Here is a 14,737-nt window from a genome sequence, read left to right as displayed (position 1 = left end):
ACTCCTTACTCTGCAAGATTGATCTTAAGATGCCCTTTTTATGGACTGAAAAGCTAAAACGTACAGAGCTAAACATCATATCTGAGATTATAAATGGTTAGGGTTGGAATCCAGGTCTGTGTGACTCTACAGCCCCTGTTCTTTCTACTAAACACTGATACCATTCAATTCAGCCAAAACCTAACTGAACTAGTCACTTCTTCCAGACTGGTGACCATGACTGGCATGGGAACAAGTCAGTGATGTCCCCTGGAATCCTGGTGGCAACCTGGCGGTCCTGGCATTTGTCCACAACCTGGCTCAGGTCTGCAGTATGAATTGTGTGGATGTATAAATAAACAGGAGAGAGAGTAGAATGAGGATTTCAAGGACTAATGCCGCAGATGGCAGAGTAACACGGGTATGCACCTGTTTATATGCATACATAATGCTGCTTCCCAAGGGTCGGCAGGTCCAGCAGTGTCCCTCTTGCTGCTGAACGTGGCTTCTACTCTTGTTTGGTGCCCTTGGTGAGCAATATTTAATATTTGTGCATTTTTAGCATATAGCCACTCAGCAGAGACTTTCCCTGCTCCCGGCCACGAGACTATGCAAGCTTTGGACTTCCACACTTGCTTCCTGGTTCTGTGTCCTCATTGGCAGGTCTGACTCTAAAGTCAAAATAAAAGTTCTTTTGCAGTGAATTAATCCTGATGGGAATTTGAGTGATTCAAGAGTTTACAAACATCTATTGGTTCTTCTGTTGATACTCCAACTGCCCGTTATTGCTACTTCTCACTCCACTTCACCCTTCCAATTAATTTTTCCAAGCTTATAAACTGGTTATGATTAAATGATAGACACAACATTGGAAAAATCAGCTCTTCTTGCTTTAATTGAGTGCATAGCAGCATTACAAGCTGATGATAGCAATAACAGTTACAAAATTATAGCCACCCAACTGAAAGTAACACAGTTGGGTAATTTATCCTTCTGTCAAAGGACATCTCTAAGGAAAAATGGCTGTAGCGGTAATCAAGTGTCCTGTAACAGTGGGGATTGTAACAGCCAGTTAGTGAGAGGAGAGGTGAAAAGGATTAGGAAGGCAAGTGCTCTGTAGGGTCGCGCCTGTCTTTGTTCTGTCTTTGTTAGCAGCATTGGGGAGTGTCTGTGACTCTCACTTCCCCTGTCATGGTGCTGCCGATGGAGGATTCCTTGGAGAAGCAGCAGAGCTGCAGGGGGGACAGGAAGGGATCAGAGCTCTAATTAAGTTCTGTGTCATTGTGCTCTCCAACAGCGACCCTTATTCCTCCAAAGACGAAATCCCGTGGTCTTTCCCTGTGGCTTTCCCACCCTCTAATGTCGATGACTCTTTCATTTTATAGTGAAAATATAAAACAGTTAATAATGGGGCTGCCTGGTTTAAGTAGGGATGGAAGAACCTGGTAGAATGAAGTAACATTTCATTTGTTGTACCAGTGTAACTCCATCGGGAAATAATGGGTTGATTAAAATTCTTGGTCTATTGTTTAATTATTTAGAGTGAATGCTTCCAGCGGATATGTTTCTCTTTGTAGTCCTTTTGGTTTATTGCTAACATGTTCTAGTGTACAGTTATGGTTTTTTTTAAGCTTTAAAATATCCAAGCAGCTCTCCATGGATTTTATTGCTTTCATGACACCAGGTACTTCTTATTGGTCAAAGTTATTGATGATTAATTTGTATTTTTATATCAGAAATGTGTTTATTAAGAACCCATCAGAAATTCAGATATACTTCCTACTGGAGACTAAAGAGAAAAAAAATTTAAATTATAAATGACTATTGAATACTTTGATTTGGGGAGAAATGGAAAAGTTAATAAAATTTCAATGTATATTGATGAGGCCAGGTTGTGGTGGTGATGTGGTCACTTCCTAGGTGAGGGAGAGGAATGAGAAAGGGGTAGAAATCTGTATAAACAGTGTTCCCTAGAGTTGTTCATCCCAGGTGTAGTGGGTACAAGCAGTTCTACTAATTTAGGAAAGAACAAGGCATGTTCATGGACTATTGAGGTCCCATTATGTAGTAATAGGTTCACCGAGACAAACTGTTGGCGCGTCTTTGTGTTTGTTCTTCCTGGAGCTGTACTAAGAATGCACGCTGTTGCTATGCTATCGTTTCTGCACATTTTTTTTTTCTGTGTGTGTCTGTGTGTGTGTGTGTGTGTGTTTTATGCCCATGTGCACGTTCATGATTGGCTATAGTTTTCTACGTGTCCGTGTGGCAGTATTTGGGGGGTGGGTGTACATAAGGCCTGTATCACTTGACTGCCAACTTCACTGAGCTCCATCCATGTTGTCCTTATTTATGTGTTTGCCAGGGAGAAATGCCTGCTGCCTCTCCAGTTGGCTTTGGAATCCAAGAACATGAAGCTGGCCCAACACGCCTTGGCAGGGATTCAGGTACGGCTCTCGCTGATCTCGCTGAGTGCACTGGGGGCGACAGAAATGGACGGGCTGCTTTGGCATGAAAAGAGCAAATGGTTAATATTTTAAAACTGGTTGTTTAAAGACCTAGACAGAAATTTTATTGAACTAGGTAATAAGCCTAGAGGATAACAGGGTTTTAAAAAATATTTATTAGCATCTTTCTCTGTCCAGCATTATCTTGTCCTGATTCATGGGGACCCAGCTAAACCCACACAGAAATAAAATATTTCATGTGATATCCAATTTTTAGGAGAATAAGGGATCCGAAAAGAGATACCTCAAGCTCCATAGAAACTCAAATGTTGTACACACTCACCGTCTGTAGTTCTGCGTCATGAAAATTGGTGGTAAACCTGAAAGATTTTGTTTTGTTTTCTACTCTCCAGTTAGGTTGGCAAATGAATTACTGTGTTTTGTTTTCAGAGCAGGATTGGGAAGGAAAAAGATATTTGGTCTAATAAGAAAGGTTGGATTGCTTGAATGCCTTTCCTTCTCTAGCATTTGTTCATTTGTGTTTTACACGTTACATAACAGATCTCATTCCAGCAGTGGGAAGGAGATGGCTATATACATACATTGACATTTTAAGTGGTTTGGTTTCTAAGTGACAAGCACTGTGAAGTTCAAGCCTGTGGGGGCGTCTTCAGCAGGGCCAGGATTAGCAGCATTTGTAGGATGTCTTTGCACATCAGTATGTACGATTTCACTGTTAGCTCTCTAAGTTTAGAGAGGTCCCTATTATGTTTTGAGTTAACACATGAAAAAGTAAGAAAAATATGACTCTTTTTTCCCCACTGAATTGGAATTAGAAAAAGTATACTTTAATATGCAATAGCATTAGACATTTGTAAACCTTATCCATAGTGTTGTTAAGAACCTTTTGCTTTTCTCCAATGTAATTGGCCAACCATAAAAATGAATCGTAAGTTGCCACTGATGTCCCTTTTTCTCTACTATTGTATAAATTTTTCATGTAGTTACTTTTTTTTTTCTAACCCTTGAACACTCTACTTGTAGGTACTGTGATTTCAGCATCAGTGGCCAGATGGGCATTGAGCTTTCTCTGGCCATTTCTTGTTACCTCCCATTCACTTCAGGCACTTCTTAGTCCTCCCAGTCTTTATCGTTGTAATTAATAAGAGGTTTGTATGTTCACCTTAACCCCGGGCTGCCCTGTGCACACTAGAGGATAGTGAAAGTCTCTTTTGAGAGAATGAAGGCAGAATGTCCAGGAGTCCTAAGAAGGTCTGCCCGACTGTCGTCCCGCTCTGTGGTGGCGTTCAGCTAAGGAGGGAACCATTGCCCTGGCTGAGGCAGAACCAGGAGTTCTTCACAGCAGCGACTCTGCACTGGACTGGCCAAGGACAGATTGAGCAGGACTTAATATAAAGTCCTTCACTGGGGCCTCACAAACCAGCTGCCCCAGGACAGAATGAGGGGGCAGTTTAATTCCCACCCTGTGAATAAGAATTAAGGGTTTCCAGGTGAGTCAGCACAGAATGTGCTGTGCCTTACAGCTAAGCTGTAATTTGACCTGAGAATGTGATTAACACTATGAAGTGCTATTTGTTGGTTTTTTTGGTTTTAGGCAATAAACACATTTAATTATTTTACATAACTAGAATTCTAGAGGTGGGCAGTGTTAGGTTTGTTATAGCAGCTTACTGGTGACTACCAAAGACCCCATTTCTCTGTATTATTCCCCTCTGCCATCTTTTTTGAATTATCATTTTTAAAAGACATCATTATTTTAGAGCAGCTTTAGGTTAACAATGAAATTGAGAGGACAGTGCAGAGATTTGCCGTAACCTCTGCCCCCATATGTGCACGGCCTCTCATCAACATCACTCCCCAGAACCGTATGTGGTTCTCTCTCTCTTTTTTTTTTTACCAATGCGGAGCCTACAGTGACACATTATAATCACCTGCAGTGCATAGTTTACCTTAGGCTGCACTGCTCCTTAGTGTCCACCACACCTGAAGTGTTGCACTCACTCTGGAGGCCACGTGGTCGTAGGCAGGAGAGCAGCTGTGAAGCAGTATCATTGAAGGTGCCTGAGGGGGGTCAGTGTGGAGAAGAGGAGACTCGGGCAGCCTTCGGAGCTGACTTCAAACATTTTAGAAGCTTGATCCAAGTGGCTCCGGGAAAGACGAGGGAGCAGAGGTTGTCGGCAGGTGGCCTTGGGAACACTGTAAGAAAATAAATTATGAAAAGCAAGAGTTGTTCTGAAAGAGAAGGGTCATCCTGTGAGGTGCAATAACTCCAGGGAAACCTCCGGACCGTGAATGGCTTCTTGTTGAGGTTTTTGTAGGATTCGTTTTCTAATGCAAACACGTTCAGATTTGTGGATTCATGAAAAATTCCTGGGTCAATGACAGTCCCGGTAGTAAGTAAAAAGGTGAGCATCTGAAGAAAGGAACTTGTCTGCCAGACTTCTCCTGTTCTATGACAGCGCTCCATTCAGAAAGAGTGTGTGTGAGCATGGCCGTTCTCAGGGGTAGATTCCCCCTGGCATACTCATCCTCCGCCCCCATTGCACAGATAACCTTTGTGCCTGTCACGTTAGAATTTCACTTGATAAAATTTGTAATGAATTACCTAAAAGCAGGAAAATGACTTTGCTAAAATACTGTTTACCAAGGGTTTGCTGTGGGGGTTTTTTCTTCCTTTTAATGGCACATAACAGGAGTTCTTTCCTAATGTAGTTCTTTCCCCAGCTACATGCCTCCTCAGAATAATATCCTCAATAACATACTAAGATACAACAGAATAAGGCAGTGGGGAAAGCCTATCTATGATCACTGCCTGGTGCCTCTTTGCAGAAGCTTCTCTCAGAAGAGAGGTTTGTATCCATGGAAACGGACTCTGACGAGAAGCAGCTGCTCAATCAGATCCTGAATGCTGTGAAAGTGACGCCGTCCCTCAATGAAGACCTGCAGGTGGAAGTGATGAAGGTTGGTTTGACGTGGCTACCAGTTTGCGTCATTGGCACAGAAGCAAACTGTGACCCTGACCCCCCCACCCCCCACCCCCCAGCCCCGGTTCTCATTGCTTTCTGGAAAATGCTTCTGCCTGGTGGTCATGCTATTCATTTGGAATATATGGTTATTATCCTTGTTTACGGTCCCCCAGAGTCACCTTGATTATTGAACAGAAAGGACAACTAAGTAAAAAGGTACAGTTTCAATACATCTATAAGATAATTGGCCCAGTCGTGCATATCAAATGTTAGGAAATGTATTTATCGCTTTTTGACGGAATGTGTGTGAGTAGTTCTAGCTTGGGATAGATCTGATTATCTGGGTATTAAGCAAAGCCCTAATGAAGTTTTGACATACACTAAGGTTTTAGAATAGTTGGTTTAGGGGATGGAAGACCATAATTAGGAACCATATCAGAATCACATCTTTCTTTTTGTCCCATGCTCAAATGATGTAACACTAATCTCCCACGTTCCAGTCACCAACTCCCCTTCGGGGTGGCGCCTCTCCTTCCCCTTTCCCTTCTCCCTCCTTGTGAATCACCATGACTGGGAGCCCTTACACTGACACTGACGTGTGTCAGATCCTGTGAGTGAAGACTGAGTTCGGATGGAAATCTCCTCCCAGAACAGCACCCTGGCCAGAGTAACGTAGCTAGCTGGCTTTTCATAATGCCATGTGCTCCTTTTCTCCCTAGAGGAGTGCTGAAGAATGGCTGGTGTCATCTAGTGGTTGGTTCCTTCCTGGAAGTGCACTGGAGGATTTTTGTCTGGGATCAGAGACTTCACTTCTCTGGGTTTCAGTTTCTCCTCCCAGAAGAGAAAAGATTGATTTCAGTCCTGACTCACCTTTAACCCTGTTGGTGGGTAGTTTAGTGTAGAGATTAACGAAGAGCCAGCTTATCTGGGTTTGAATCTTTATCCATTTCCTAGCAGATTCATTTCCTTGGGCAGATTCCTTAACCACTCTGGCTTGGTCTTCTTATCTGTAAAATGGGGGTAATAGTAGCACCTACCCATGAGAATTGGTATGAGGCTTAAATAGGGTGATATTTGTAAAGCACTCAGCTCAGTATCTTGGCACAAAGCAAGTGCTTTCAAAGTGTTATGTATTACCACTCCTGCCACTGCTACCTACTGCTGGTGAGTCAGCATCTCAGTGGTGGGTCTAAGAGTATATTCCTACACAGTAAACACTGAGAATCGCTGAGCTGGCTGATCTTGAAAATCTCATTCGCCTTTAATTCTCTTCAATTCTGGGATATATGTGTTAGCCCTATCCTTTGACATAGGTTTGTCAGTTGTGCCATCATAGGAACCGAAGCATAACCACCGCTAGACTTGTTTTAACTTCTCTGCCACCTCTTGGCCCCTGTTGCAAGAGAGTCAAGGCCAGCTGTCATGTTCATCACTTGTGACATCCGTGCCCAATCTGCCAAGTCCTTCTTCTGCTATGAAGGCTCCAAATACTAGAGGGTGAGCACTGGTGTCATCCTGAGAGATGCACCTCACAGATTCCTTATTTTTCTGGACTTCTCCTAGGCACACAGATTTTGTAAAGTACAGAAACTTGTATTAAAAATCAAAGTGAGAAAGTACCTGTTTTTCTAGGAGCTGTAGAGAAGTAGGATGTTTGATGGTCATGTCAACAGTAACACCTGTTGTGAAAACTTAGGCTTGCTTTAAAAAATAACAGCCCAGTGGTGCCTTCTGCCAGCCTGGCTGAGGACAGGAGTTGACACATGTTAACTCGACTGGAAATTCTGGGAAGCCATCATCATGGACTTTTTAATGACACTATGATAGACCGTGATGCTGTAGTTAATGTCTGGAAAGAAATCAGACATTGTCAGACAAAAGAAAACAGTCTGGGCTGCCATTCTTTACAGTTAGATTTCCAAAATGCTTAAAAAGATAAGGGTTTTTTTTTTGCATGCTGTTCTTTTTAACTAGTTCAACATTGGAATTGGAAAAAATACTTTTTTAATTTAAGTATAGTTGGTATATAATATTATATTAGTTACCTTAGTTTCAGGTGTAAAATATAGTCATTAGAAAGCTTTATACCTTACAGTGAGATCATCCCACTTAATTCAAGTAATCATCGGTCACCATGCACATTTATCACAATATTATCGACTATATTTTCTTTCACCTTTTTTCCCCATTCCCTCACTTCCCTCTGGCAACCATTGCTGTGGTCTCTGTTTCTATGAGTCTGTTTTTGTTTTGTTTTGTTCTGTTCATTTTCTTTCTTTTTTAGAGTCCACATGTAAGTAAATTCATACAGTATTTGTCTTTGTCTGACTTATTTTACTTAGCATAATACCCTCTAGGTCTACCCATGTTGCTACAAATGGCAAGATTTCGTTCTTCTTACTGTGTACTTTTCCACTGTGTGTGTGTGTGTGTGTGTGTGTGTGTGTGTGTGTGTGTGTGTGTGTGTGTATGACATCTAACCATCTATCGACGAACACTTAGGTTCCATCCATATCTTGGCTATTGTTTACATGATGCTGCAATGAACATAGGAGTGAATATATCTTTTCAAATTAATGTTTTGATTATCTTTAGATAATACTCAAAAGAGGGCTTGCTGGGTCATATAGTAGATTATTTTTAGTTTTTCTGAGGAATCTCCATACTGTTTTCCATAGTGGCTGTATCAATTTGCAGTCTCATGAACAGTGCACAGTCAATTCACAATAAACCTAGCCTTAAACTGATTTTTTTGGTACTATACTTTTAGACAAGCATTTTTTAGCCAAGAGCTAGAAAATTAATGATGAGGTAACGAGACTTTAGAGTGATATGATTATTAGCGTCAGATGAAACGTTGGAGATGGTGGCTTGACTACGATTGCCCACAAGCGAGTGTTCCATGACCTTTCCAGTTCCTGAGATTTAGATTACTTGTTTGTGTATGAAGATACATTCAAAGTATAGTGTTTCTGGTTTTACAATAAGTTTTACACTCTTTTCTCTATGCAGGAGGAATTTCTATACTTCCTTGAGATCATCTGCAGAAGTGTGCACTCTTTTAGCTTTTCATTCTGTACTACTTGTAATGACCCAAGTAAAAACTCTTAGTAAGTCCTGGTTCTGCTAATATCATTACCATATTAAAACGTTTTTATCACTTGTTCTCCAAAAATAAATTTATTTAAAAACAAGATAATTGGATGAGTCCTCAGAGGCAAGACTGGATTCCCAATTACATATGAAGAATTATTAATTTATTCTTGTTGCTTCTACAGAACTTATTCTCATGATTAATTACCTAAACTAGATATTTCCTGTAAAATTTTTCCATCATTTTATAGAAATACATTTTAGGAAAAGTAGTCCCCTCTTATTCGTGGTTCAACTTTCTGTAGTTTCAGTTGCCCATGGTCAACCACAGTCCAAAAAATATTAAATGGAAAGTTCCGGAAATAAACAATTTATAAGTTTCAAATTGTGTGCCATTCTGAGTAGCATGATGAAATCTCAAAACATCCCACTCCATCCATCTAGGATGTGAATCATCCCTTTGTCCAGCATATTCACTCTGTACATGCGCCCTGCCCATCACTTAAGTGACCATCTCAGTTATCAGATCAACTGTCATGGTATCACAGTGCCTGTGTTCAAGTCACCCTTATTTCACTTAATAATGGCCCCAGAGCACAAGAGTAGTGATGCTGGCAATTCAGATATGCCAAAGAGAAGCCACTAAGTGCCTCCTTTAAGTGAAAAGATATGTAAGCACAGGAAAAAAAACATAAGTATATATACTGCTCACAAAAATTAGGGGATATTTCAAAATGAATATGAAGCGATTTAAAAAAGAAGTGTTTGACATTTTTTTTATTAAACAAGAACATCAGGAAAGCAAACAATAAGTCAAAGAAAGTTGTTTGATTATGCAAATGAGATGCAAAACCAACTTTTATTTCTTTCTTTTTTTTTTTTTGTATTTTTCTGAAGCTGCAAACGGGGAGAGACAGTCAGACTCCCGCATGCGCTCGACCAGGATCCACCCGGCACGCCCACCAGGGGCGAGGCTCTACCCACCAGGGGGCGATGCTCTGCCACGACCAGAGCCACTCTAGCGCCTGGGGCAGAGTCCAAGGAGCCATCCCCAGCGCCCGAGCCATCTTTGCTCCAATGGAGCCTTGGCTGCGGGAGAGGAAGAGAGAGACAGAGAGGAAGGGGGGGTGGAGAAGCAAATGGGCGCTTCTCCTATGTGCCCTGGCCGGGAATTGAACCCGGGTCCCCCACATGCCAGGCCGACGCTCTACCGCTGAGCCAACCGGCCAGGACCCCAACTTTTATTTCATTGGTGAAAATGCACTATACAAAAGGCTGAAAAGACTGTAGTTTCTGAACAGTCCCTGATCCCCTCATTTTTGTGAGCAGTGTATATAGAGTTCAGTACTATTGGCAGTTTAGATGTTCATTGGGGGTCTTGAAATGTAGCCATGCAGGTAAGGGGGGGAATGCATTATAGAAAAATCTCCAAAAATGAGATGTGGTAGGCATTTTCAAATGTTGGTTTTAATACAGTATTCAGGAGATCCCACACGATGCAGTGTTTATGTTTGTCCAACCATGGCATAGTACATTTTTATAACAGATCCTAGGTGCTATTTTTAAAAAGGTATATTGTACATTTTACTCATCTCTTGCTATCTACTAGTGTTTATAAACATGAGAAATTGAACCATGTCACACTCTCAAGAGTGTGTAGCAATTGTATTAAATTCCTGGAGATATAATAATATGGTTTCCTCTTTTAGAGATTTTCCTAAGATTAAACAGAAACCAATAATGAAACCCAAGATTCTGATGATAGTGTTCTCATTTATTAAAAAAAGACCCTAGGCCTGACCTGTGGTGGCACAGTGGATAAGGTGTCAACTTGGAATGCTGAGGTTGCCTGTTGGAAACTCCAGGCTTGCCTGGTCAAGGTACATCTAGGAGTTGATGTTTCCTGCTCTTCCCCCCACCCCATTCTCTCTCTCTCTTCTCTCCAAAATGAATAAAAAAGGGGGGGGAAAAGGCCCTAAACTTTCCACTGGAGGGTTAAAAAAAATCAAATATGTTTACTTCTGACAAATCTAATGGAAATGAGGTTAGATCACAGTCTCGGAACTGTTCTACGTGGTTTTACTATCCAACACGAGGGGAGAGAGGAGGCAACTTGATTTATTAAAATGGCCATGAAATCCAAATAAAAATTTTATAGCTTGAGCAAATAAAATGTCACAATTGTAGAGAATCAGAAAGTAGGTTCCTCTGAAGATAGATTACCTTTGAATGAATTAGCAAACAGCAGGGAGACACTTAATAGGTTAAATCCCTGTCTGCTTTGGTAATATTTTCCCGTGGTGTGTGCCATTTCCGTGAATGCCATGCAGGCTTAATAGATGTCAGGTACATAACTAATGACAACTCTGACGAGGGCAATTGGGACTCCCCCCTTCTTTCTGATGGATAACCTTTAGTGAGGTTATTAACTGATATAGCTGCTGAGTCTTCAAAGACTACAGGGAATTACGGCTGGCCTTCTGCCTCTGTAAGTGTGTCAGAGATGAGAGCATCTATGTGCAAAGAGCAGGCTAGCTTTGTAGATAAGGCAGGACGTGAAACTAGATACAGAAAGGTATTTGATGAATGTTCTGTTATCAGACGTCTTATTTTATGTGCATCTTTGGGTAATAGAAATGAATATTGGTAGAGGGCTTTACAGTTTTCAAAGGAGAAATGACAGGAGCCAATTATTTAACATTTATTATGCATCAGACACTCTGGTAAGTACTTGACATTCAAGTCAGATCACACACCTACTTAAATGGTGGGGCCAGTATTTGAACTATAATTCAACCAAATCTGTACTGTTAAACAGTGGATTACGTTGCCTTCTTAGTCTATCCTAAAAGACATTTTAGAGATGATTAAACAGAAAAGTGAAGTCACAGGCCAACAAGGGGCAAAGCTTGAAGTGGCTTGAAGTCCTGTGTGTTTTCTGTTCCTTCCCCTGACATTATCTTTCTGTACTAGTTCAATTAGCTAGATTCAAAGATGAAGAAAGAATCAGTCATTTTACCACCGAATTAGCTAATGGCTCTGGGGTGGGTGGGTGGGCAAGTGTGTGGTAAAAGAAAGAGACAGGGAGTAAGGGAAAGAAAGTGTTATTTACTATTGAGGTGTTTTTATATTTTACAACAACAGCAAACCAAATGTCTACAGAAAATACAAAGGTGAATGACTCAAAAGAAAAATAGCTCACTATCTGTAGAACTGTAGACCTAAACTTCAGGGTGTTCATTTAGAACTCTGGTCTTACGACGGGGAGGAGCAAGTGCTTTTAACCCTTTGAGTAGTACGAATGTTCATGTATGTCCTCACTCAAAGGGTTAACAAAAAACTCATTACCCGAAGGGTTAACTTATGTACCAGGATTGCAGTTTGTGCATTGGTCTCTAAGAAACAGGCCAAATGGCAGGAACATTTCTAAATCCCTTCTCAATACGATTTTAATAGCAGAGTTTCATATTTTGGCCATTTATCCAAATGTTTCTTAACTCTGGGCATTTGGTCTTCTAGAGTACCTTATGGGAAGAATGATCATTAGTGAAGTTTGAAGGTAAACTGGCTAAATTGTTTTGCCTTCTCATAACAAGGAGAAATCTCTTCTTAGTCTAAAGCTTCTGAAACATGTTAAAGATTTGCAGCACTTCTAATATTAAGGAAAAAATCCAGTGTTTGATAAAATTTTTTCATTTCAAAGGTATAATTATTGGAGGTTGATCTGTTATGATTACAAACATATTGCTGTAGTTAATTCAGAAAAATGTCTAGAATATGTGGTTCTGCTAAGAAAATGGTTCTCAAACAGTCTTCTCTCTTCCTGCTGCAAAGAATGAAGATAATTTTTTTCTACTTTGTATACACATTGATTAAATTCTTACTGTTTTTCTTTCAAGCTTTACACACCCTTGGTGTGACTGCATTAGACAGATAATAAAAATTATGAAAAAGTGAGAAGAAAGCATTGAAAACTTAGAAATGTGCTTTTCCTTTAAATACAATAGTTTATGCATTGCTTTTTGAGATGAAGATATTTTCATATTATCTATTAATTTTATTTTAATGCACCACAATATCCAAATGCCATGCCATTTGAATACACTTGAGAACAACCCTGCTAAGTGTTTTAAAACTTTTTCTTGTGGTTTTTGTTAAGCAAGTACAGATGCAGAAGCCTTCAATATTTGCAGTGAATGTTTTAGAGTTCCTAGTAGAGTGGGGAGAGCCTCTAATTCTTTCAGTCCTTTATTCTACAAATGGCTATTGCTTCCTGTATGCCAGGCACTGTGCTAGGCACAGAAGATCCCGTGGTAACCAAAATGAAACTAAAAGCAAACAAAAACAGAAGCTTTGTCTGAACTTCAGGAATGGAGAAAGAATTCAATGGGATACATAAATACACATAAACTGTGATAAATACAATGATATGAGACTCATGGCTATAGACAAAAGTGAAGTGGTTACCAGGGGGAAAGGGTTATGGGGGAGGGGGGAAGGGGAGTAAAGAGGGACCAATATACAGTGATAGGAAATGATATGACTTTGGGTGATGAGCGCATAACACAATCAACAGTTCAAATGCTATAGAAATGTTCAGCTGAAACCTGTGTACTCCTATTGATCAATGCCACCCCATTAAATTTAATTTTCTAAGTAAAATTTTTTTAAAAGTCTTGACAGTCCTCTTCATTTAGTTGTCTTCCATTCTCTCTCTAACTCACTTATAATCGAGTTCCACCCCTATTATGCCACCAAAATTACTCTTACTAATTACTCTTACTAATATCACCAACAGATGAACCCAATGAAAAAAATGTTTATAACTTATGTGTATCTTTAATTCTAGTTCATTAATTTTACCTCTGAAAAATAGCAAATTATAAAATTATATGATTATTAAAAAATTTAAAATAACAAAAATGTAGAACACTAGGAAGACTCAGGCAAGAAGGATAGGGTTGGAGAAAAGGAAGAAACGATTACTGTACTAGGTAGGGTTCATTCTCACTGAAATAAGGCAGAAGTTTATTTTTCTTTTGTATAATCTTAGGTTAGTATTGGCTGAACCACATTATCAGAGATGTTTGTTTCTTGGATTTGTTTCCCTAGCTTGTTGTCCATGATGGCGCCCCCTCCTTAGTCAACACGTCCACGTTCCAGACAACTGGAAGAAGGAAGGGAAGAAGGACACTTCTGCTTACATCCCAATGGACAGAACTTGGCCATGTGGCAACACTCAGTTGTTAGGAAGGCTGGAAAGTATAGTCTTTATTTTGGACAGCCATGTGCCCCGAGTTCTATTCTTAAGAAAGAAGGGGACAGTGTTGAGAGATAAGTGGCAGTCTGCCACAATCACTTATAACATGAGAATCATAGTCTGATATATTTTCCCCCAGCGAGAGGCAGCTGGCACATCATCCCTTCTGCTACCTCCTGTTCCTTCTTTCTCCCGTCCTTCCTTCCCTCTTTCCTTCCTTCCCTCTTTTCTTCCTTCCTTCCTTCCTTCCTTCTGTCCTCTCTTGCTCTTTCTCTCTTTCTCTCTTTCTTTCTTTCTTTCTTTCTGTCTTTTTCTTTAACTTTTCTCAGAGGGAAGGAATTACAGTGCACTCAGAGAGGTGTGAGGTTAGCTGAGATCTACTAGTGGATACCTGCAATGGCCTATTTGGGTGAACCACATTATAATCTCTCCAGCCAGTTAGTTCCAAACTCTTGATTCAGGCATGACTACAAAATTTCACTAGGCAGTAAAGTGAAAACTAATTACATACTGTTAAGTATTGTTTTTTATCCCTTTGGTGCCTGGCAGAGCATCTGGCATATGGCTTAATAATTGCTTGATTCACTTATTGACTAATGGAGGAGAAGGAAACACGTGGTAGTTTTCAGTGGTCCATCAGGATAAACAGCAAACAAAAGAAACTCAAGCTGTAATTATAGGTAAAAATCTGTGGAAGTTCAAAATTGAGAAAGAACAACATGGACTTGGACTTTACAACTGAAGTCACCTCATCAGATTTTTCTTTTTGTAGGAAAATTGAAGTTGGAATGGTTCAGTTACTTGGCGGGACTTACACAGTTGTTGGTAGCAGAATTGCTTTTTCTTTTCTTTTTTTTTCATTTTTCCAAAGCTGGAAACAGGGAGGCAGTAGACAGGCTCCCACATGCGCCGACCGGGATCCACCAGGCATGCCCACCAGGGGGCGATGTTCTGCCCCTCTGGGGCGTTGCTCT

General features: G+C 40.4%; 1 protein-coding gene across 3 annotated transcripts in view; it reads left to right on the top strand.

Moving 5' to 3' along the window:
* Positions 1 to 14,737, top strand: part of ARFGEF3 (ARFGEF family member 3) — a 155,728-nt gene that overhangs the window by 39,579 nt on the left and 101,412 nt on the right. For all 3 annotated transcript variants that reach the window (XM_066373141.1, XM_066373140.1, XM_066373137.1), the window contains exons 3-4: positions 2,342 to 2,423; positions 5,274 to 5,405. In XM_066373141.1, coding sequence (XP_066229238.1) covers positions 2,342 to 2,423; positions 5,274 to 5,405 — 214 coding nt within the window. The remainder of the gene's footprint in view (positions 1 to 2,341; positions 2,424 to 5,273; positions 5,406 to 14,737) is intronic.

The sequence above is a fragment of the Saccopteryx leptura genome, chromosome 3 (assembly GCF_036850995.1).
Source record: "Saccopteryx leptura isolate mSacLep1 chromosome 3, mSacLep1_pri_phased_curated, whole genome shotgun sequence".
In the NCBI taxonomy this organism is placed as follows: Eukaryota; Metazoa; Chordata; class Mammalia; order Chiroptera; family Emballonuridae; genus Saccopteryx; species Saccopteryx leptura.
The sequence above is the reverse complement of the archived record's forward strand: the minus strand, read 5'-3'. Positions and strand labels throughout refer to the sequence as shown.